At 33.4% G+C, this 24,387-nt stretch overlaps 1 protein-coding gene across 2 annotated transcripts in view; it reads right to left on the bottom strand.

Moving 5' to 3' along the window:
* Nucleotides 1-22,742, bottom strand: part of LOC111677108 (protein TANC2) — a 161,452-nt gene extending 138,710 nt beyond the window's left edge. The window contains exons 1-2 of one of the 2 annotated variants that reach the window (XM_046953345.1): nt 22,607-22,742; nt 9,806-10,885 (exon numbers count right to left, since the gene is read on the bottom strand). In XM_046953345.1, coding sequence (XP_046809301.1) covers nt 9,806-10,871 — 1,066 coding nt within the window. In that variant the 5' untranslated portion in view covers nt 10,872-10,885; nt 22,607-22,742. The remainder of the gene's footprint in view (nt 1-9,805; nt 10,886-22,606) is intronic. The other variant, XM_046953346.1, reaches the window with a different exon arrangement.
* Between the last annotated feature and the right edge of the window lie 1,645 nt (nt 22,743-24,387).

Genomic DNA, 24,387 nt, shown 5'->3' with positions numbered 1-24,387 from the left:
TAGACTATAGACTAGACTATAGACTAGACTATAGACTAGACTATAGACTAGACTATAGACTAGACTATAGACTAGACTATAGACTAGACTATAGACTAGACTATAGACTAGACTATAGACTAGACTATAGACTAGACTATAGACTAGACTATAGACTAGACTATAGACTAGACTATAGACTAGACTATAGACTAGACTATAGACTAGACTATAGACTAGACTATAGACTAGACTATAGACTAGACTATAGACTAGACTATAGACTAGACTATAGACTAGACTATAGACTAGACTATAGACTAGACTATAGACTAGACTATAGACTAGACTATAGACTAGACTATAGACTAGAATATAGACTATACAATAAACTATATCATAGACTAGACTGTAGACCAGACTGTAGACTAGACTGTAGACTAGACTGTAGACTAGACTATAGACTAAACTATAGACTAGACTATCGACTAGACTATAGACTAGACTATAGACTAGACTATAGACTAGACTATAGACTAGACTATAGACTGGACTATAGACTAGACTATAGACAAGACTATAGACTAGACTATAGACTAGACTATAGACTAGACTATAGACTAGACTATAGACTAGATTATAGACTAGACTATAGACTAGACTATAGACTAGACTATAGACTAGACTATAGACTATACTATAGACTAGACTATAGACTAGACTATAGACTAGACTATAGACTGGACTATAGACTAGACTATAGACTAGACTATAGACTAGACTATAGACTAGACTATAGACTAGACTATAGACTAGACTATAGACTAGACTATAGACTAGACTATAGACTAGACTATAGACTAGACTATAGACTAGACTATAGACTAGACTATAGACTAGACTATAGACTAGACTATAGACTAGACTATAGACTAGACTATATAGACTAGACTATAGACTAGACTATAGACTAGACTATAGACTAGACTATAGACTAGACTATAGACTAGACTATAGACTAGACTGTAGACTAGACTATAGACCAGACTGTAGATTAGAATATAGACTATACAATAAACTATATCATAGACTAGACTGTAGACCAGACTGTAGACTAGACTGTAGACTAGACTGTAGACTAGACTATAGACTAAACTATAGACTAGACTATCGACTAGACTATAGACTAGACTATAGACTAGACTATAGACTAGACTATAGACTAGACTATAGACTAGACTATAGACTAGACTATAGACTAGACTATAGACTAGACTATAGACTAGACTATAGACTAGACTATAGACTAGACTATAGACTGGACTATAGACTAGACTATAGACTAGACTATACACTAGACTATAGACTAGACTATTGACTAGACTACGTACTAGCCTATTGACTAGACTATTGACTAGATTACATACTAGCCTATTGACTAGACTACATACTATACTACTATACTAGACTATACATATGTGCGGAAATAGACTGGACTATAAAGTAGATTGTCGACTAGACTGCAGGATTATATGCCTTTAATATTGGTGAGTTTTTGTGTCTTAAAGGAAGTTTTAAATTAGCTTGTGGGAATCTAAGGAAATTAAAAACATCGACTATGCATATCTTTCTCTGTAAACTTACGTGGGTATGTACATATGTATGTGCAACATATGTAAAACCATTTTTCACAACTAACTGTAAAAATTCATTTTATTTTTTTTCACGCAAACACGATTTCTGTCGAAAACAACAAATAATTTTATGTCTTTATTATTTACACACAAAATTTGTGAGTTAATATGTATGTATATTTTTGGTAAAAATAAAAAACAAAGCAAATAATAAGAGTTCTCTACTTTTCTTACATTTTCGTAACATTCAAAATGTCCGTTTAAGAACATAAAACTTAACAACAACTTGATAAAGAGACCCATGAAAAATGGAATAAAATTCTTTAGAAGTTTGTCCAAACGACTACAAACATTTTATTTGTAAAGATGCAAACTTAAAGATAAATTTCATATAAAATATGGACAACTTCCCAAAGCATAAATATACAACAATTCAAATGCAGCCAGAAACTTTAATAAAAACAAAACATTACAATTCCAATAAAGCCAAAGCCAGCAAGAGTGTGTGTGAACAGAAAAATATTACAGACAACAATTTTTGAAACGAAAAATGAAAAAAATTGAAAACACTTCCTCATCTGCATACAGCGGTCCCATGAAGTAAATGACAAAAAAATGGAAGAACGAATAAAAAGTTGCTAAAAAATAAAAAACATGTGAAAAACAATTAGAATATAAAGTTGGAGACAGACATTTTAAGAACCAAGTTACCGGTATATAGGTAAGAACAACAACAACAACAAAGACGGACATTGAATCGAGCAGACAGACTTACAAGACAACGAGATAAAGAGATATAAGAATCATAATAACAACAAACATGAAAATCACGTGCAAATTACTAACAAACGAATGAACGAATGAACCGAAAGACGGACAGACAGACTGAGAGAGAAAGAGAAAAAAAAGTGAAAAGTCATGAATCACAATGTTGCCGCATGTTCAATAAGAAAGATTGAATTCACAAAAAAAACACATGAACAAGAGACGACAAAAAAAAAACGTTACGAGACAACATACAACATATTAAAGTGATAATAATGACAACATTCGCATGAATATGAAGCTCAAGCAGAAAGACATTCAACTGACTGTATAACTAAAATGTATCCTTAAGATATCAAATCATATATCAGCAGCAGTAACCCAAACAAACTAGCATGTATTCGCAAACACACACACATACACACTCACTTTACAGATACTACAACCGAACAATATTTCAAATTTAAAATGGCAAAATGGTAGTAAAGACCTGTTGCTTGTTGGACATTTAGATGAAGTGAAACGAATTTGGGATGTTTATGCTTAACGGCACTGGGAGAAAAAAGAGAAGAAACTTTTTGTCTCCTTTGTCACACAAAACTTCGAATTTAAAATGATCATGTGGTCGTGAGTTTTTCGAAAATATGCACATTAATGTTGACATTTCGACGTTTAGGAGAAATTTCGGAACGATCACCTTTAAAAACGTTTCATCTCCGAGATGATGGAAAGAAAACTGCGATTTTATCCACCACGCTTGCGGTGACGAATGCCATTCTGATGTCAACGGATCTCAACGTCTATTCATGCCAGATCGTTTAAAAGCGTCTCATTTCTGCGATGATCAACAGAAAACTGTGATTCCATCTCAACACACATGAGTTGATCGATGTCAACCATTCAAGCTAGAAACTTGTTGGGAAACTGATGTCATTTTGATGCCAGCGACTGTAACGCCTATTCATGCCAGATCGTTGAAAAGCGTATCATTTCCGTGATGATGAACAGAAAACTGTGATTCCATCTCACCACACTTGCGTTGGCCGATGTCATATTGATTCCAACAACTGAAAACAACCATTCAAGCCAGAAACATATTGGTAAACGGATGCCATTCTGATACCAGAATTGTAACGTCTATTCATACCAGATCGTTTAAAAGCATATCATTTCCGTGATGATGAACAGAAAACTGCGATTCCATTTCACCGCACTTGCGTTGACCGATGTCATTTTGATGCCAGCAACTGAAAACAACCATGTTGGGAAACTGATGTCATTCTGATGCCAGCGATTGTAACGTCGATTCATCTCAGATCTTTTTAAAACATCTCATCTCCGTGATGATTCACAGGAAACTGATGTTCCTCGCCATCACACTTGCAGTTACCGATGTCATTTTAATGTCAGAAACTGAAAAAAACCATTCATGACAGAAAAATATTCGATAACAAATGTCATTCTGATTCCAGCGAATGTCAATGTCAATTCATGCCAGATCGTTCAAAACCGTCCCATCTCCGTGATGGTTCACAGAAAACTGCGATTATATGTCATCGCACTTGCGGAAACGAATGCCATTCTGATGCCTGCGATTCTGCGCCATCACCCTTTTGGTAATAAAAGTCATTCTGATGCCAGTGAATGTCAACGTCTATCCATGCCAGATCGTTTAAAAGCGTCTCATCTCCGAAACAACCATTTATGCCATACTATTCTCATCATCCTGACAGTTCTCAGAAAACTTCATTTCTTCTCCATAGAACCTTCTTCCTTTCTTTCACAAGCAATTCTATCACTTTGGTCTCAATTTTTATCACATAACTATTAAAAATCACTTTAAAAGGACCTTTGAAAGCCAACCGAATCTGATCCAATGATATTTTAGTAGATTTCACTAAATGTCAAGATAATTCTATAGAAGAAAGAGTATTGATGAAGAATCCAAATGAGAAAACATACTGCTTTCTCTAAGTACACCTGGTATTATTTGATGAACATGTTCGAATTGATTGATTCGTTAAACAATCGGATATTAAGGGTTATTAAGGTTAAGACCAATGATCAGTCAGATCAAATTAGAAAATCATTGTTATCAAAATGAAAAGTGGGATGTTTCCCTAAATCGCCATAACTTGAAAGATCTGATCGATCAGCAACATCACCGATATTCTTGGCAACAGAAGATTCATCAGTCAAACCAAATAACAAAATCATTGTTATCAAGGAAATGATTCACTAAAACTTAATCTTTAGTGTTTGAACACCATAATTGGGATGGCCTAATCAATCTGATATATCACCGAAGTCTTTGAAAATATCGAATTCTTTTCTTCACCCAAAGAACCACATTTTACATGACTTAACCATAAAAATAACTCAGTGTATTCCCTATACACCTAAGCAATATATCAACAGCAAAATTCTTAACCAAATCCCTTGTCTCTCAACTCCCTGGCAATTCTTTCTCTCTGCCCTCACTTAACATCACACGAATGTCTACAATTTATTCACGTTAAGGCAAAAGGTTTGTCTTTAACATTTTTTTCGCTTTTATCGCAAAACCTTTCAAAAGCACTTGAGATACACTTCCCAAAGTCTACCTAAACTGTTAGGCAAGCAGCACAGAGCACACCTCATATTGAACTCTCGATGCGCAAGATCAGCAGTGTAGCCAACCAACCAAACAGTCAGCCAGCCAGCGTACATACATATAGCATAATTTATACTAAAGTTTAGCACAATCCCCAATGATACAATTCATGTCTAATAACCGGCAGAAAAACGTGTGGGAAAGCATTTGCACATACTTACAGACATACGTATGGATGTACTAATACCGTATGGAATACTTACTTACCGCGCTTACTAGTTATACAGGTAGACTTTAAGCAAATAAATTGTACAAGAAGATCAAAAAAAAGGAACAACAACATAATGTGTATTGCATAGAAGAAGAAACAAAACTCTTCTTCTTTTGGCATGAAAAAGTGTGCAGAATAAAGTTTGTACAAAAAAATATGAAGAACTATAGTTTTTGAAATAAACAAATAGACAGAAGGACAGACAGACGACTTCGACGATGACGACGTTCAGCAAGAAAAATAAACTGTGAAAAAGAAATGAATTGGGGTTTTTCTATAAAATGTCAGTTGTAGCTGCACAGAGCTTTAAAAGTATAGATACATAAAGCGATCTGGTTGTATCAACCCAAAGCGAAACCTACAGATCTCTTCACCCGAATAATGTAAGAGTTCCATAAAACGTCAGAGATCACAGGATTCAATATAATTCAAAAAACCAAAAAAGACGAATGATCGAGAATCCGAATGATTAATCGATCTTAATGTAGTAATAACATGCTAACTTCATCAGGTTGGCTTTCAACGATCATTGGCATATTCGGGAAGATCAAGTTATGTAAGGAATCTGTCATTTAGAGCTGATAATGTTAACAGTAACAGTTCGATCAGTAAGATCAAATTTGAAACTCATTAAAATGATCTCAGTTCAGAGATCATCGGATCCAGAATAATTCTATAGATTAAAGACAATTGATCGTAAATTCAAATGATATATCAGTCATAATGAATTAAAAACATGATTGTTTTAACAATTCGACCCTTCAACGATCATCGGCATATTCGATATGATCAAGTTCGGTAAACAATCAATAGGTGATAAAAAGGTTAACATATTATCGATCAGCATGGTTATTTAAGAAAATCATTATGAAGACTGCGATAACATTGCACACTTTATACTCTGGACTGTCTCTGAGTAGCAATAACGAATCAAATATATTAGAAGTCAGTTGGTTATTTAAGGTCAAAAGGGCTTCGAGTTTTCTCGCTAAATCGAAAAACTAAGCCAAATCGAAATAACGACAGAATTAAGCAGCTGTTCATATTGATCTTTACTTTATAGCTATCAACTTAACAAATCTCTAGTTGATTTATGAAAGCTACTGAAATCTTGATTGGATCTCAAGAGAGATCTTGATCTAGCACTAACGACAAAGATAATTCGTAAAACAATTGCTATGTTCCCAAGAGATAAAAAAACTAAAAAATTCATAGATCAGCTTTCAAGTCAAGATCATTTAAAAGTTTTCTCAGGGATCAGATAAGATCTTAGCTTAAAGACAGATCTTGATCTAACACGAACGACAATCTAGGAGTTCCAAAACTAAAAATGCCGTGGATCAGCTTCCAGGCCAAGATCATTAGAGAGCTGATAATAATGTAATTATCAGTTTTTCAAGAACACTATGTCATTGGCACCGATGCGAGAGGACCAGATCTTGAACACAGTGCTACTCAAGAAGTTGTTGCAGTGAAGAATAAGAATAGAAGTATCCGTCGTTACTCTCTTTCTGTCAGGTATGGTTTAACGAAAGTAGGCCAAGATCATTAGAGAGCAAATAATAATATAATTATTAGTTTTTCAAGAACACTTTGTCATTGGCATCGATGTCAGAGGACCAGATCTTGAACACAGTGCTACTCAAGAAGTTGTTGCAGTGAAGGTATGGTTTACCGAAAGCAGAGAGTAATACTTAGCGCATACTCCTGTGATCACTAAAGAAGGTCTAATGACATCATCAGGATGACAATGTCCTTGATCTCTCTAGAATAAATGACACTTAATTGGAATAGAATTGTTTTCTCCTGGCGTTGAGATTATCACATATTAAGGGCGATTAATATAAACTACTACGTTTTAGTGATCTTTCTATGTTTGTTATTCTCCCAGGATACTTAAAGATCGTGCGATTAAAGAAGCTAGAATTCTTGATGAGATTTCTAAAGTTTTGAGACGGTCTACATAATCACACTGATCTATATTAATGCTTTTGTCGGTAAGCAATAAAAAAAATTAACAAATTTAGTAAAATAATGTTTTCATTCCTTTATTTGCTGATTTAATAAGTACAGACAAGTAAATATCAACTAGCAACCGAATAAAACCAACAAACAACACTTAAAGGAATCCAAATAGAAGATGTGAAGAAGCAGCAACCACAAGAAGAAAATATAACAAAAAGTACAACAACAACAACAACAAATAAAGCAATTGAAACTACTGCAGTCTCATGGTTGTGGTAACACAACGATAAAAGGAGACAAGACAGACGGACAGACGTACGGACGGACGGACAGATACATTTAGAAAACCAACCAGAAGCATAGGAAGTTGGCATTAAAAAACAAAACACAAAACAAAAACAAAAGAACAGCAACAATTCTACAAATAGTTAAACAACTACAACAACAACAATAATAATAATAAGACCAACAACAAGTATACAAGTTTATTTTTCTTCCAAAAAAAACGAAGCAAAACTAAAACATGAATACGCCAAACAAACGGTTTTAACTTTAGTTTGTTTTTATACTTCTTTTTCAATTCAAATAAATTTTGTCCCCGCCAACAACATGCTCCATAAAGAGTTTGTTCTATTTTGTAGTCTTCAGGTCTCAACATACATACGTACACAACAACAGCTCCAACATAATTATCTCTTATTCTCTGGCTGTGCTTCAACAGCGATCATTGATCAGTTTATTTGCGGCTTTTTTAAGTCTCATTTTTAGACGACTCGAAAGATACACAAGATTGGACAGACGACAATGACGACGGTTTCATCCAACAGATTCACAAAACATTTCAGAGAATTAATACAATAACAATTACTACCACAATAATGTGTGATCACACAGTAGAAACCAAAATCATATTGAATGAAATGGAAGAATAGAAGCCAAGAACAAAACAAAACCAATAAAGTATATGAGAAAACAGAAAAGGTAAACAAACACAAGTAGTTGGTATTTTGTTGTGATTGAGAGTAACACAACACGATCGAAGAGTTGGTTATACAAATATAGTTTTAAGAGTTTGGAGATTTTTACTTAATATGGAGAGCGGAGAGAGTGAGAGGTTAAAAGGGCAATTAAGAGAATGTAATGTTATGGTAAATTCAATTTAACTTCTCTTAAGTGGAACGTATGATAGTATCGATCTTGTTTGAGATTAATTACATGGAGTTCTTACAAGGAGCTTAATTCTCACAAAATGTTTTGTTAACTTTGTGGTCCCTGCAATTACTTGTGGTGTATTATAGGGGGAGTCTATAACCTAAATCAAAGTTGTTGTCAGAGTTTCTTTTCTTTGTCTAAATTGCTTCTAATCAGATCAGAGATTTAAAGGGATTCTAGTTTTAACTTATTTCTTTAAGAAATGATTTCTTAAAAAAAAAAACACGCGTTAAATGAATCAAGATCGTTTCAAGAATACTCGCCAATTCTCTCATAATCTACAATTGATCTCATAATCTACAAGGCGTTATTACCTTGCTGTTCAATATAATTTGATCTAGTTCTGGAGATTAAATTTTCGAAAGATTTCACATCCCAAGATCTCACAATTCGTGAACTTTGGTTAGGTTAGGCACGAAGAGTAGCCACTAAAACAAGTTCATGTGGATCACTTGGTTCCGACTTATTTCGGTCCCGTTGTGATGCTCTATTTGCCATAGGAGTCTTTTATTATAAAACTATTCATTACTTCCAGATTAAAACTAGCCGATTCGTTTCACGAAATATAGGATATTCTTAAAATGTATCTCGGATATATCTTCCAAATAAGAGAGAACAGCAGATCTAAAACAAAGTTCCCTGTTCCCATTAAATGACGGACAGTAACAGAGGAGATGAAGTATAGTTTCCACCTCCTCCTATTGTGACAACTTCTGCAGTAGTCATTGTTTTGGAGACCCATTTTTCTGGCATGGTTGCCAATAACACAGTGTCCCATTATTACCGATAGCAGCGTTCTTATTTGTTCCCTACGAAAGCTACAGTTAGTAAGGGAAATACCAGTGAAAGCGTCGATTTCACTCACCCCTCCCCTCCCCTCCCCATTCCCAGACAATTACTGTGTGCAGGATCCATATTAGCGTTATCCTAGAATGTCTCGCTATCTCATTAAGAGATACCCGGCATTCTTCGGTTTACCTAGATGTCGTTAAGACACCGGCTTGGTTTTTGATCGCAGCCCAATGGTCGATAACACCTCACGAATACCCCTGATATTCGATAATATCTGACGAATTGACTTTGTCAATTCGTGAACTTGACAAAGACTTTGTGTCATTAATGTTGAAGATAATTTCAATATAACCGATTTCTATCTTTAAAGCTAGGACCCAACAATAAGATATGCAATACATGGATATTTCAAAAATCTATAGATCCTAGAAATCAATTAAAACCCGTTACCGGGAATAATCATAAATTTACTCAAGATTTCAGATTGAAAATTTCTGAACAAATCACAGTATACCTTGTCCCTAGATCTCATTATTTGTGAACTTAACACTTCCTTAATGCTATTGAATATAAGAAAAATTACAAATCACTTACCATTTTCTGCTGCCGTAATACACTGCATAGCCGTTTCATCGGACATATCCTCAGTGGGTGAAATAACACCCAAAACTGCACCACTATCTCCAGTCGAATTCCATTCCGATTTTGAGTTATCCATAGAAATACTAGATATTTCCATAGGATTATTATTGGCATTGCGAGTTAAACCAAAATTATGAGCACCATAACCCGAAGCGCTCATACATTTTAAATCCAATGAAGAAGTCATTGAGCCGCCATACAATGAACTAGATTGTGAGGGGCAAGACGAATCAAAACTACGATTACACTCACGACGTTTATCGGGTGTGGCATAAATAGGTTCAGGTTTATTTTGTGCACGTTGTTGTTTTGTGGGTGTAGTTTGTTCAGCATAGGCTGGCGGACCGGACATTTCACTACCAAAGGAAGTGTTTAAGGCACCATAGCAAGAGGTAGTCATTATATCTGGTATCTGGGGGCGGCCACCATTAAATCGCGAACGATGAGCCGGTTCGGACACCGTACTTTGCCATAACACTTCACTAACATTAACACCAAATTGCTCTTCTTCCTCTAGCTCTTTGGTCACTAGCTGACTGGCACTTAGTTCATCTAGATATTCCATATCATACATTCTAGACTCATCTATCATAACCATATGATCCACTTCATCTTCCCCATTATCGGGCCAGGAAGTAAGGCTGGTATTATTAACATCCTCCGAGACAAGTTTTTTAAATTTTTCATCGACATCTTGTATCATTTCGAAAGCGGGTTTAGGTACCGACGACGAATGCAAAGAATCGGAATCATTTTCTTCAATGCAGGATAAATGTCGGGTGCGAAAACCATACATAATACCGGTAGTAGGATTGGTATTGGCATTGGTTTGTATATTAATGGCTGGAGTGTTAGATGCTTGTTGTTGATGCTGCTGCAGCTGCTGCTGCTGTTGTTGCGCAGGATATTGTAGTTCATTGTAAATGTGAAATGTTGAGTCGGAATCGTAGGATATATCCGTACCCTCCGAGGTAAATGAAGTATTGAGATCACTATAAAGATGCTGTGGTTGATGCATGTTTGCTGACTAGCCTAAGTAAGAAAAGAGAGAAGAAATGTTCAGTTTAATGAATTGTTACAAAATCGTTATGAAACTTATGAAAATTTCAAAATTTTGTTTTAAATAAAGTTCAACATCCCCGTTTTTAATTAGAAAGAAATCATTTCGTCTTTCTCCAGTATTAGTCTTAATAATTATTTCTTTAATTTTTCATTAAGCAACTTTTAAATTTTTTCCTTTCCAAACACATTTTCTTAATAAATTTCTTAGATTTTTTTCTAATTAAAAGAAATCTAATTTGAAATTCTTATAAATATTTCGTCTTAATGATATTGTGATTTATATCATCCCTCTTAAAGAAGAAATCATTTTAGAAAAGTAAGACACAGACAGAAAGAAATCTCCATCTAACTTTGTTGTCTGCTGTTGTTGAACTCTCGTCGATACAATTAGATTAAAACCAAAACAACAATTTACTTGGAATAATAAAGTGAAAAATTATAGAATTAACTGTGGCAAAACATAACATGTCATTGTGAGCGACACCTCATTTAATTGCATCTCTCTGGAACAAGGAACAGTTTTTTTTCACAATAATAATAAAGTGGAATTTAACTCAAGACGACCGACAAATAGAAATAATAATGACAACAACAAAAACAATTACCCACATGCAATACATAGACAATGGATGGTGGTGGTGATGATGTTGCTGCATGTATGTATGTTTTACTTGCAACTGATCATAAAGACAAAACAGAATCTACAAAGTACGATGACATTTGTGGATGAAACTTATAAAAATAATACGAAAAAAAACAAACATTACAATAAAAATAAATGTTAAGAGACTGTTTCAAGTCGGAAATAAAAGCACGTACTAAAAGGAATCATACGTAATTGTTCAAAGAGTGCGAGAGAGTTGCCAGATTTACAAGATATCAAAAATTAAATGGGTGGCTGTAAAGTAGCTGAAAGATATTGAAGTTTCCAGGTGATTTCAAAAATAATAAATGAAATCATAGATATCGTCGTATTAACAGAAACCTCAGAAATTGCGAGTAATGATCAATCAATCACAAACTGAGAACATATTTTGCTTACTGAAGATCTTGGATGTGCAGCGATCTTTTGCTAGAAGGGAAAAGTAGACGATCTCTATTACATATATTCTACTCTGTTCATACTAAAAGAATCATAGTCTGAATACGAAAGCATTTTCGTCGTTAAATGCAATTCCGCATTGAAATAGAGAATTCTTGAAAGCACAAATACTTAAACAGAACTCTGATTAAATTTAGTGATAGTTGAGCATCCAATTGGCTTAATAATTAAAGTTTATTTCCAAAATAAGCCTTCGGGAAATGATTGATTGCTTTGGCGCTTGAGATCTTAAAGCAAACTTTAGTTTTGAAATTTTTCCTTTAGAAAAGCTTTGAGATTATAATCGAAAGCTTGATCGATTTGTAGAGTTGCTGTCTGTTTATAAGTTGAAAATGCTTTAATATGCATAGAATTTTCAGATAAGAGATAAAGCTTTTTCTTTCAGAAAAACTTGATAAACGATCGATTTTAAGATTTTGTTCGAAAGCTCAATTGAGTTTAATAATTGCTGTCTTTTGCTAAGTTGGTGAGGCTTGAAAATGCACGAAATTTTGAGATCAGATATCAAAACATCAGGTGATGATCGTGCTTTTCCTTTCGTAAAGTTTGACAAACAGTCGATTTTGAGATTGTGTTCGGAAGCTCGATCGTGCTGAAGATTGCTATCTTTGAGGCTTGAAAATGCACGAAATTTTGAGATCAGATATCAAAACATCAGGTGATGATCGTGCTTTTCCTTTCGTAAAGTTTGACAAACAGTCGATTTTGAGATTGTGTTCGGAAGCTCGATCGTGTTGAAGATTGCTATCTTTGAGGCTTGAAAATGCACGAAATTTTAAGATCAGAGAACTAAATTTAATGTATGATCATGCTTTTCCTTGATAAACGATCAATTTTGAGATTGAGCTTAAAAGTTTGACTGAATTAAAGAGTTGTTGTCTGGTGAGGTTTTAAAACACAAAAAACTTTGAGATCATAGATCGAGTTCCCTTCAGAAATGATTGATAAGCGTTCGATATTGAAATTTTGTACGAAAATTCACAATTTTGTGATCAGAGATACAAATTTTTAGGTGGTGATCATGTTTTTTCGTTATAAAAGCTTGATAAGCTGTTGCCTCGAGTTGTAAAGTTGTTGTCTGTTATGTTAATAGGGCTTTAAAATGAACAAAATTTTGAGATTAGAAATCAAAATTCTGGGTAATGACCGTGCTTTTTTTAGAAAAGCTTGATTTGCAGCAGATTTCGAGATTGTGATCGAAAGCTTGGTAGAGTTGTTAATAGAAAGCTTTTCAGTTTCTCTTATAAAGTTCATGAATTTTAAAATAATTTCTGTTAGATCCGATGGTCAATCATATTGTGCTCATCTTTACTAGAGTCTCTCTCTATTCGAATCCGAACAGATCAGAAATCAAAATTTTCGGTAATAACTGTTTTTTCTTTAGAAAAGCTTGATTCGCTGCAGATTTCGAGATTGTGATCGAAAGCTTAATCGAGTTATTGATAGATTTGCTATAACTTGGGAAGCTTGCGAGGCTTTAACCTGCACAACGATTTTTTCTCAGATTGTATTAGGACTTTAAAAAATCATTAGGTTTAATCGTGTGCTGGCGATCGATCGATAATTGTAATCGAACTAATTTTAAAAAAAGCTTTGTTTAAAAATCTATTAAATTTGTGTTACGAATTTCATTATTGTGATCAAATTTCTATTTAAGAAAGCTTGATCAGTGATCGATTTTGAATTAAGTGATCGACATCTATGAGTTTAAGATTTCCTATTTGTAATTGAATTTTTATTTAAACAAGCTTGATCTAATGTATGATCGAATCAACATTAAAATTTATTAAAAAAAAACTTCGATCAGTTCATCTGCCAAAATCAATAACTTTCTCAAGATCAACACAATTTAGAACGGTGTATCGCTCAAACTTATTGGGAATAATATCGGAGCTCTTAAGTTAGAATCTCAAGTATCTAGCAAACATTGCAAAATTATATTTTTAAAAGTTTTTTTTTTCGTATATCAAGATCATTGATCATCATTGAGAATATCTCTAGGAAATCGGTGTATCGCTCAAACTTATTGGGTATAATGTCGATGTTCTTTAAGTTAGAATCTCAAGTTCGAGAATCTAAAGATTACTGATCATCACTGAGAAGACCTTTGGGATACATAAAGCTCATAGGAAATTAACATTTCATATACTTCATCTCCATTTTAAAAATATCCTAGTTTCCGGAGAAAAATCTTCAACTTCTTCAAGATCAACCCAATCCACAATATCACTTAAATATATTCATCAATCATATCGGGGACCTGAGAAATAGAGTCACATATAACTAGAAAACAATGGAAAATCATTGTGATAAAAGTTCTTTCATATAACAAGATCATTGATAAAAATTGGGAAAATCTCTAGAAAACATAAAGCTCATGTCTATTTTGAGAAATCTTCAAAAATAACTCTGGCCACACTGTGCATGCGTAGTCTAATACTTTAAACAAAATCAGAGTTCATTTACATTACAAATAGCATGCGCCATGTATCCATCCATCCAACCATCCATTGTAATTTCCCTTCCAACTAAAATGAAATTTTAAAACAAAAAACGAAAACACACAAAAGAGGATCAACAAACCAACACATTTTCTTCCTTTAACACGATCTTGCATTAGTCAGTAGTTGTGTGTTCGTTTATTCTATTTGACGTTCATAATTTAGAGTTGAGTGAAAAAGAAAAAAAAAAAAAAATTATGACACATATGCGCATCTGCTGAGATGAGTGTAGGAAAAAGGAAGATTCTGATGCAACAATATGTGTTGTGCTTGTTGTTATTGTAATGTCTCTAACGTTGCAGGGGGTTAAAAACACACACGTATTTTAGTTTTTTTTTTATGAAGAAAATCTAAAATTGTCTTATAATTGATATGCACTAGAGAATGGGGAATAATTTTCTATGGTTTTTTTTTCGTGTTCTTTAGTTTTTGTAATTTATGAGAGTGTGAGCGTGTATTTTAAGGAAGTTTCTTTTAGTTTTTAATGGGGGAACTTCCTGCTGCCCCTGGTATATAAGAGTGTGCTTGTGTGAAACTGTTAGATTTTAGCTCAAGACTGCTGATGTTAACTGATGTCAGAGTAAAGAAGAAAACTATGAGCAACATGTGTGTGTGTGCGTGTCCTAACGGTGGAGTATAGGAGTAGAGGATGTTAAATAGTTTCAAAGTGAAAATGTCTATAGTTTAAGATAAAGAAGAGTAGTTAGAGTTACAAATAAGCGATTTTAAATAATTTTATAACTTTATAAGTTTTAAAGCTTTTGCAAGTTTACTTTCATGATACGTTTTCAGAAATTGTATAAGCTTTAAACCGATCATTAAAATCCAAATTATTTTATCCAAAAATCTTTTCCAACATCTCTTAGTTAACTCTAAATAAATAATTTATCTTCTAGATACATGATCTTGCCACCGTAAATGCGCAGCTGTCACTGCTGTTCTTGTGTTGGCTGACTGTTGTTGATGTTGCTGTTAAAGATTTAGTTGCTGATACTAGCTATAACAAAATTGTTTCCCCAACATACTACAGCAGAAGTTGGTGGTTGTAAAATATTTTGTTTTTTTAAAGTGTGTGAACTTTGTAATTTATGTTTTTCTTTAAATTATTTTAAATATTGTTGTAGTTGTTGTCGTTGTCATTTATTTTCAATTTTCTAAAAAGAGGGGGAGATCTTTACATTTAGACAAAAGAGATGATATTGTAATGTATAATAGAAAAACTTTATTAGGGGAGATTTCCACAGATTTGCCACCTTCTGTACTTGATCTTGATTTCCTCTAAAGTAAAAACAAAAAGTATCTTGTTTTTCTGTTTAATGAAAATTTCTTAAGAATTTTTTTTAAACTGATCTTTGAGTATTACATACAATGTACAGTTTTGCTTTACAAACAAAAACTATTAGAGAAAAATGTTTTTTTATCCGCTTAATTTCCGTTTTGTTAGAAGATTGTCCTCCCACTATTAGCCCTCAACATATCTGCCTTAGATTATTCTTTAAGAATTAACTTAATATTTACAAGTTAATCCCTTTATATTAGTTTGTCTTTTACTTATATTTAACTTTAACATAAGGATGTGTAAGTTTTTATTATGATTTATAAGATTATGTTTTAAATACCGTGTAAAATATGTTTTTGTTTCTCTTCTCCAAATGATCATTACTATGACTTTGATGGAGTGAGTGGCCATTTAGTTAAGCTTTTCATTTTTATGAATTCAAATTATGTGGTTGTCATGTCACTTATGTTCAAAAGTTGTTATTTTTCTTCAAGATTTGTGTCACCTGAGAAATGGTGACAGTGTATTACGTAAGATTATGCAAAATATTTTTATATAATTTTTTTTACATAAAAACATTTGTAAAAAGAAAGTCATTTCCTAAAAGTTTTAGTTTAGTTGGGTGATCGCGACTTAAAGAAAAGCTTTATTTTATAATAAAAAAATTTTGAAACACTAATAAAGTTTTCATCTAAAAGAAGCTGATTTAATTAACTCTTAAGAAAGCTTTTAAGTTTCTCTTATAAAGTTCCGGTGATAGACTACTGTCGATCAAAAACTATTCTTTAATAGTCTCTGAGAGGCTGATAGAATTAACTCCAAGAAAAGCTTTGCATTTTCTCTAATAAAGTTAAGGAGTTTTCTTAGAATTTCTGTTTAGATCAGCTAGTTAGATCTGACCAATGGCGATGTTGTCGTGCTCTACGTAACTTGATTCTCTGTTAAGAAACGAATCCATTATTATTAGTTCAATACACGATCGATTTTATGGCTGAGAAACTTTTACATTAACTTGATCTCCGAACAAATCGAAAAGACCACAAACGTTATCAGTAATTAGTCTGATTTGTAGATAGTTAACCTGGTTTTATATCTAATGATTAGTTTAATCTTCTCTGAAAATTAGTAAGCGCATCATCGGCGAACATTCGGTTCAATAGAATGTTGTTGCGTAACTCTGTGAACGTAAAATATTTAACTTAAGGCCGATCTGAATTCAGTTTTTTTTTCAACCACAATCGCCGGGAATCTTCAGATCCTATCTCAATTTCACCGGTGGTTAGCATTGCTTCTTTACTTACCTCCCCCCTAGGCATGTTACCTTGGTGAAGCCTCCACCTTGGTGTTATTGCAATCCCGGGGAATAAAGGGGTTGTCAATACCTCTAGTCTGACCGGGACTAAAAAATTGGTTACAGTCTACTGCCTGGCTTAGTCCTTGCATAGATTGAAAAGAGGTCAGACCAGAGGGTGGCCAGTCGTCCCCAGGACTATGTTCTGGCTGGTTAGTTGCTTGAGGTTCCTTCGGGATCCACGTAATGGCTGTGGTTTAAACCCAAATTCTCGGGAAGAGTAAGTTGCGGTTAAAAGACTGATGTAAGGTAAAGTCAATATTTCGGGATAAGTTCGGTGTTGTTGCCGAAACAAGAGATACCCCACAGAGGAGTGGGTACGGGATGAAAGTGGGGTACGGCGGCCTCACCTCACCTGGGTTGTATGATGATGGATGACCTACCGCTCACTCTGCGGTAGGTCAGGTTTAAACAGAATAAACCCAAACATACCCGGAAAAGATAAAAGCTTTATCGATAATACAAACACAGAAATACTGTACATTTATCACCTCCGAGTAAGGTTGTTCCTCCTTATCTTGGTATTATTGCAACCTCGGGGAAAAAGAGGCGCTACCAATATCTCTAGTCTGACTAGACTACACACTGTTGCTGATCAAATGTATCCTCGGTTATACGATGTAAAAGTATACATCGTACAACACGGAATCTGTTTTTCGTTAAACACTTCCGCTTATCGCCATTTAAACCATTGCGCAGACCTCTCATCAAAGTTTACATAAGTGAAGTCCCGAAGTACACCGGACTAACTCAATCAGCATTCTGTCCTTGTGAAAACATCTCACTTCTAACATATAATTCCTGCAGTCACTGTTCTGTGGGGAACTGTTGAGGTGATACCAGTCAAACCGTGAGTCAAATAACTCTGAAGGAGTTTGACTTTGTCTCTCTAAGAATGCTTGCAACTTAAATGTGGTGGATGAAACGATTCGTGTTTGACTGATTTGTGCATCAGAAATTGTAAATTATGTAAGAATAAGAAGTCAATTAAGACACTTTCGAGTCCTTAGGTAATCTAAGGAATATAAACTTTATACATGCATTGTTCTTTATTGTTCTTCCTCTCGAAGTAGGATGAAAATATAACGCGGATCTAATATGCATAACAAAACAAGCAACAAAACATTTCAATTTCGAAGAAAAATGTATTTTCTACTTACATATATCAAAACTATTTCCTGGCTAGCTTATAGCCACCCTTGAAAGTATTCTACATCTTCTCATCAAATTCATTAGAATAACATTTGTTTTATTTTTAATACCAAACACTTAACTATGCAGACAAATTATAAACTTTGGACTCTTAATTTCTAATTTTGCGCACAAAAAAGTCTATCTTTTTTTCGAAAATCATGTAAAACTTTTTCAAATTAAATTCTTGTAAAATTGATGCTTGTGTATTTTGCTTAGGATTTTGAAATTATTTAGACAGCCAGCTATGTGACATGTTTCATGAAATCGAGTTCAAATACAGGGTGTGGACAGTAGAAGGGGGATAAGAATAAGTTAAAAAATTTTCTTTAAAAGGAGATTTCTAGGACATTCTTGTGACACTTTCCGGATACTTTTGGCATTTGTGAGTTTTCTGGTACATTTAGTAGAGAACCAGCTCTGCAATTATCGACTTTACGTTTTAGTGTTGCTAACCAAATGTAAGTCGCTAAGAAATTCAGGGAACTGGTGGTTAAACCCCCAACATAATCGGAAGAGATAGATCAGTATCGATAACACAAAGACAGGAATACTGTAAATCTATCAACTCACCAAAAGAGGTGCTATCGATATTTCTTGTCTGTCGAGACTATAAACTGTTGATGATCAAATGCATCCTTGGGGTTTCTTTGGAATGATTTGACATGGCATCAAACTAGAGAACCGATAGCTCACAGGGCCATGACGTTCTAAGTTCACAGAATAACTATGCCTAAACAATTTTCTAAAAATCTTATTTTATTTCTGTTTATCCGCATTTTGTTGGCCAACTGTTGTTTGCATGTTGTCTGTAAAATTCAAACATGTCGGTTTTTTTTCTAATTTAAGTTGCAAAATCCTAAAAGACTATTTTGTGGCGTCTAATGCTAATCAATTGGATGTTGGCCCAACACCATAATGATGTGTTACTAACGGCAAAAATACGCCAAAATCTAAACTAAACATTAACAACAACAAGAACAACACAAATAAACAAATACATAACACTGTATAACACATATCGTTGCAAGCAACAGCAATATTATATTTAAAAATTTGAAAATAAAATGCAACACACACTCTGCAAACAGCAGCAGCAACAACAACAACATAATAGAAAATTTCACATCACACAACAACAACACTTAAGGAAAAACTCATAAAAAAGAGAAGAAAAACTATTAAAATTATAAATAGAATGGAAAAGACTCAAAGGCTTTGTTCGTTTACTTCTAAAACAACAACAACAAATACAGATATAACGGCATGTGCCATAATTGTTGGGAAGCACAACAACAACAAAAAACAAGAAATAAAAAACTGCAATTTTACCAACAACAATATCTTAATGTTTACAATTACGTACAAAATAATGCTGTCGACAGAGAATTTCTCTGCTGCGGTTTGCTGCAGCTCTAGGATCCCCAGCAAACTGCATTGAACTACATTTTTTCTTACAGCTAGTTGTTTTTGTTGTTGTTTACATTAACACACAAATTGTGCGTTTTTTGTTGTTGCAACTTGCAATCTATCTATGAGTTTCTTGTTAGTGTGTGTGTATGTGTGCTTGTTTTACTTTTTCAGAGAATCTTGAACTTGTGCGTTCATTCGCCTGTTTACAAAATAAAAAGTGAAAATACTCGTCTTTTGTTGTTGTAAAATTTATTTGTTTGTTGTTTTCTTTTTCGTCATTTCAAAATGTGTTGTCGTTTTTGGTTTTTTTTATACATTTTCAGTTGTCGATTTTTCAATTTTATGTAAAAATGTAAACGAAACAAAAATCGTAATTTAAATATAATTTTAATTAAATAAACATTAAAGCGAAATGAAAATTTTAAAAAATTCAGTGGCAGTCTACTGCTTGGCAATGAATTTTTATAAATTTTGGAGTGTCAGTTGCACACCCTACATTATGTACTGTTAATACTTAACTTGACCTTAACCGAATTTGTTTTTTATCAAAATAAGGAATATACTTAAAGTAATTTTATTAAAGGAGATTTAATGAAAATTGTCCCTAAACAAAGAAATTTATCGAATATCTTTCTAAAAACGAAAATTTTCTATTCCAAACATTTTCGAACAAGCTGCTCTACAGCTATACTGTACATCAGAACTATTGTTCTAGGGGCACGGTATTTTAGAAGACAAATCTCTTGAGAATTCACCCTATAGATTACCCCCGGGGCATGTTTCCATGATGAAATCTCCATCATGGTGTATTGCAATCCCCCAATACCTCTAGTCTGCAGGGACTATAAACAGGTGATGTATCATTGGCTTCGCCTCGGAATGATTTGCCATGAGGTCTAACCAGAGCACCATATAATCTGGCACTACGGGTGGCCAGTTGCCCGCAGGACTATGTCCTGGCTGGTCAGTTGATTGAGGTTCCTTCGGGATCCACGTAGTGGCTGTGGTTTGTAAATCTCTCTTCGAACAGGTCTGTGTACAAAGCAGCATATGCAGGATTCCTAAAACCGATCGGTATCTCTTACCGTTCGTGTAGTGGGATGCCAGTATATTCTGGGGAAATTGTTTGGTCAGTATTCAATGGTTGCTTGTCATCCCGTAGATCGATCTTTATGATCATGGGAATGGATAAGATAAGGCCGTCAAGGCAGGTGCTCACGTTAATCTTTCGACATTTATTCATCCCATAGATTACAGTCCCTCGGGCATGTTTCCTTGATGAGTGTCACATCAGGGTGTATTGCAATTCGGGGTAGATAGATGCTACCAATACCTGTTGTCTTTCGGATCTGTCCTTGCATAATTTGAAAAGAGTTCGAACCAGAGCACCACATAACCTGGTACTACGGGTAGCCAGTTGCCCGCAGGGCTATATTCTGCCTAGTGAGTTGGTTGCGTTAAAACCCAAATCGCGGGAAGAAGATTGCTTGGTTAAAAGACTGATACATGATGAATATAATTTTCATGATTAATAAAATGCTGGATTAGATGAATGGAGATAATGTCCAAAAATTGCAACCTGCGTGTAAGATACACAAAGGGGCAGTGGTGAGTTGTTTACTTTTTACTCACCCAATGTTTTGGAAAAGTACCACCGTGAGAAAGTCAAAGAAAGTTTGCCACTGTGGTATTTCCCTTTCCCCCTATAAAAAAGACATAACTATATGTAATACAAATTCGAAAATGATGTTAGGAACATGACAGCCCTTGGTGCTCTATTCAGCAGACTCGAATGAGGTCTAACTATGTAACATCAGACCCTAATCGGCAGTATCACTTAGAAAAATATAAAATTAAGTTTTTTTAGATTTTTAAAGACATTCTAGAACATTTAACATAGTTATAAGATCTAAAGCCTTATTGGGGGTATGATTGTATAAGTGCTAGGCGAAGTAAAAGACCGATTTTAACCATTTCAAACAGGCTTTATCCTGGGGTCGAAAGGACCATAATTGCGAACTATAAAGTGTGTACAAGGTTTGCATGGATGTATATGGGTGCACGGAAGGACATAGCTAAATCGACTCTATAAGTAATTCTATAAGTATAAATTTTTCTCGATGGATGATTTTGCTATAAAGCTCCAATAAAATTCGTTGTCAACCCCACATATAGTCCTCTCTTTGTTGTATTTAGCTGATTGAATTATGTGTTTCAAAATGAGACAATTTTTTGTTGTTCTTCGATTTCTTCCGAAATAAAAATTGTCTTTAGGGAATAATTTTGTTGTTTTGTATTTAAATGATAGTCCAAAAAAAACTTTATTTGTTTTTATTTAAATTTCTTTAAATAAAACAAAAGAATTCTTATATCGAGAAGAACGAGCTGCAAATGAGCCGTGTAACTATAACATGTAAGTATTTTGTTTTTTTTGTTGGTGTTTTTGTATTTAAGTTTATTTTTGATGTGAATTTTTATTGATTTAGTCATTGGATTTATTATAAATATTGGACAGACTGTGGAATTATTTTTTAGTATTTAAAATGAATTTTTTTAAAATTTGCTGTTTTTGAAGGAAGGAAGGAAGGAAGGAAGGAAGGAAGGAGGGAAGGAAGGAAGGAAGACAGATATTTAAGATAAAAACTGGATACAGGTTGTTCCATTCTAGTGACATATAAGTTTCCATTAGTTAGAACTTCAAAAGATTTAAGGGCGTAAAAAACTTCAGAAACTTGAATTATTACAATGTTTTGCTACTTCAAAGATTTGTTTCAAAATTTCAGAGTTTGACACTTATGTTATGTGTGTTTCGCTGGTATATATAAAAATTTAGAAAATAATATATTTAACTCACTTTTCCTTTGATGTATAATAATCCTTTAAATATGTTTATTTTGAAAGACTAGAAAATTTTTTAACATTTCACAAACACTTTTTCATAAAGTTTTAAAAATTTGTTTTTTTTTTAATTTTAGTCTTTGATTTTTTTTTTTGTAAATTTAGGAACTTTATTTAAAATGAATGTTTAGATAATCACTATTTTTTTAAAACTTTTTCACAATTTAGGAACTTTTCTTTGTTTTAGAAAAATTTTAATAAATAGTTTTAAATAATTTTTTATAAATAAATAAATATTAAATTAATTATTAAATATTATTATAATATGTTTACACTGATCATGTATATTTTTAGAATTTAACACTATAGTTTATTTAAAATTAAAGTTATTTTTATCCATAATATAGTATGAAAATCCGTTAGATATGTTTTTATTTGCTTTTCAAAATATATATTTATCCGTTATTATTGAGTTTGTTTAAAGAACACCATGCTACGCGTTTAGTTTTCAGTAAGTAAGTAATGCAAATAGAAAAATCCAAATAATATGCAAAAAAGGGTGCGAACGTTTTAGAGTAACGTCCACAATCTTTAAAATCTGAAACGGTATTGAGCAAACAAAATATCTGATAATATGTTTCAACCTCAACATCCCTACCGGCAGAGAAATGTATAGACGGATATGCAGAGAAACTGTAAACACACATTCATTCACACAAGATCTGCTAGAAGTATCTGCTGCATCTGAAACTGCAGTAGCAGCAGCATCATCAACATTAGTTGATGCTGACTGACTGACTAATGCAACAGATTGTAGAGCCTAGATACATTCCTTCTGTACTTGCTTCGCATGCATGTATGTATGTATTTCCTTGGTGTTATACTTTTATCTATGTATGTATGTTTGAATGTATTTTATGAGTTTATTTAGCATTTAACTTACTAACTAGTCCAGACATTTCGACTGACAGACATGCAGACAATAAACGACACCCGAAATACTCAAAACAACAACAATGCAAGGAAAACTAGGAACAACATCATCCCAACATTAGACAAGAAGAAAGACGTTGTTGTCGTTTGACTCTTCTTGCGTCGTTTTCTTTATCTTTTTGTAGTGTCAATGCAAGTGCTAAAAATAGCTACAATCTCTAAACCATTAGATACAAACCATTTGAATTCCAAAATTTCCCCCAATCTCTACAATATATCGAATAGATACACAATGTTGGGTTAAACAAATTGTGTGTTGTTGTTGTTGTTATTATTATCTCAAAAAGTTGTTGGCTGTTGTTGTGACGGATCTTTCTTAAAGTCAACAAATCTATTGGAATTCTTGGAGAACCCCCCTCATTAGAAGAAACAAAAACACACAAAAAAAAATTGCTAAAATCTTAAAATAACAACAACCTCGACTCTTTTACAACAATGTTATCTATAATATGCTTGAAATACATTCGTATTTGCGTGAATTTGTTCATTTATAAGTTATAAAACTAGCTAGATTTTCTATTCTAAAGTTCATTGTAAATTTGAAATGAAGCATTCACTAGTTTTTACCAATAGTTGCTGTTGTCATGTCATTTTCTATTGAAAAACATTTAATAATTTGTTGCCTCTTTGTTTAAACATATATATATATATATATCTATGGGTTGAATTATGATTTTTTTACCTCTTTAATGTTAAAGTGTAAACAAATGATTTGGATATTTACGAGTGTGTTTCTTTAATGGAGAAGATTAAGTTTATATATATAATCTAATATTAGATCATAATTTAGATGGCGCTTAATAG

Source organism: Lucilia cuprina, chromosome 5 (assembly GCF_022045245.1).
Source record: "Lucilia cuprina isolate Lc7/37 chromosome 5, ASM2204524v1, whole genome shotgun sequence".
NCBI lineage: Eukaryota > Metazoa > Arthropoda > Insecta > Diptera > Calliphoridae > Lucilia > Lucilia cuprina.
The sequence above is the reverse complement of the archived record's forward strand: the minus strand, read 5'-3'. Positions and strand labels throughout refer to the sequence as shown.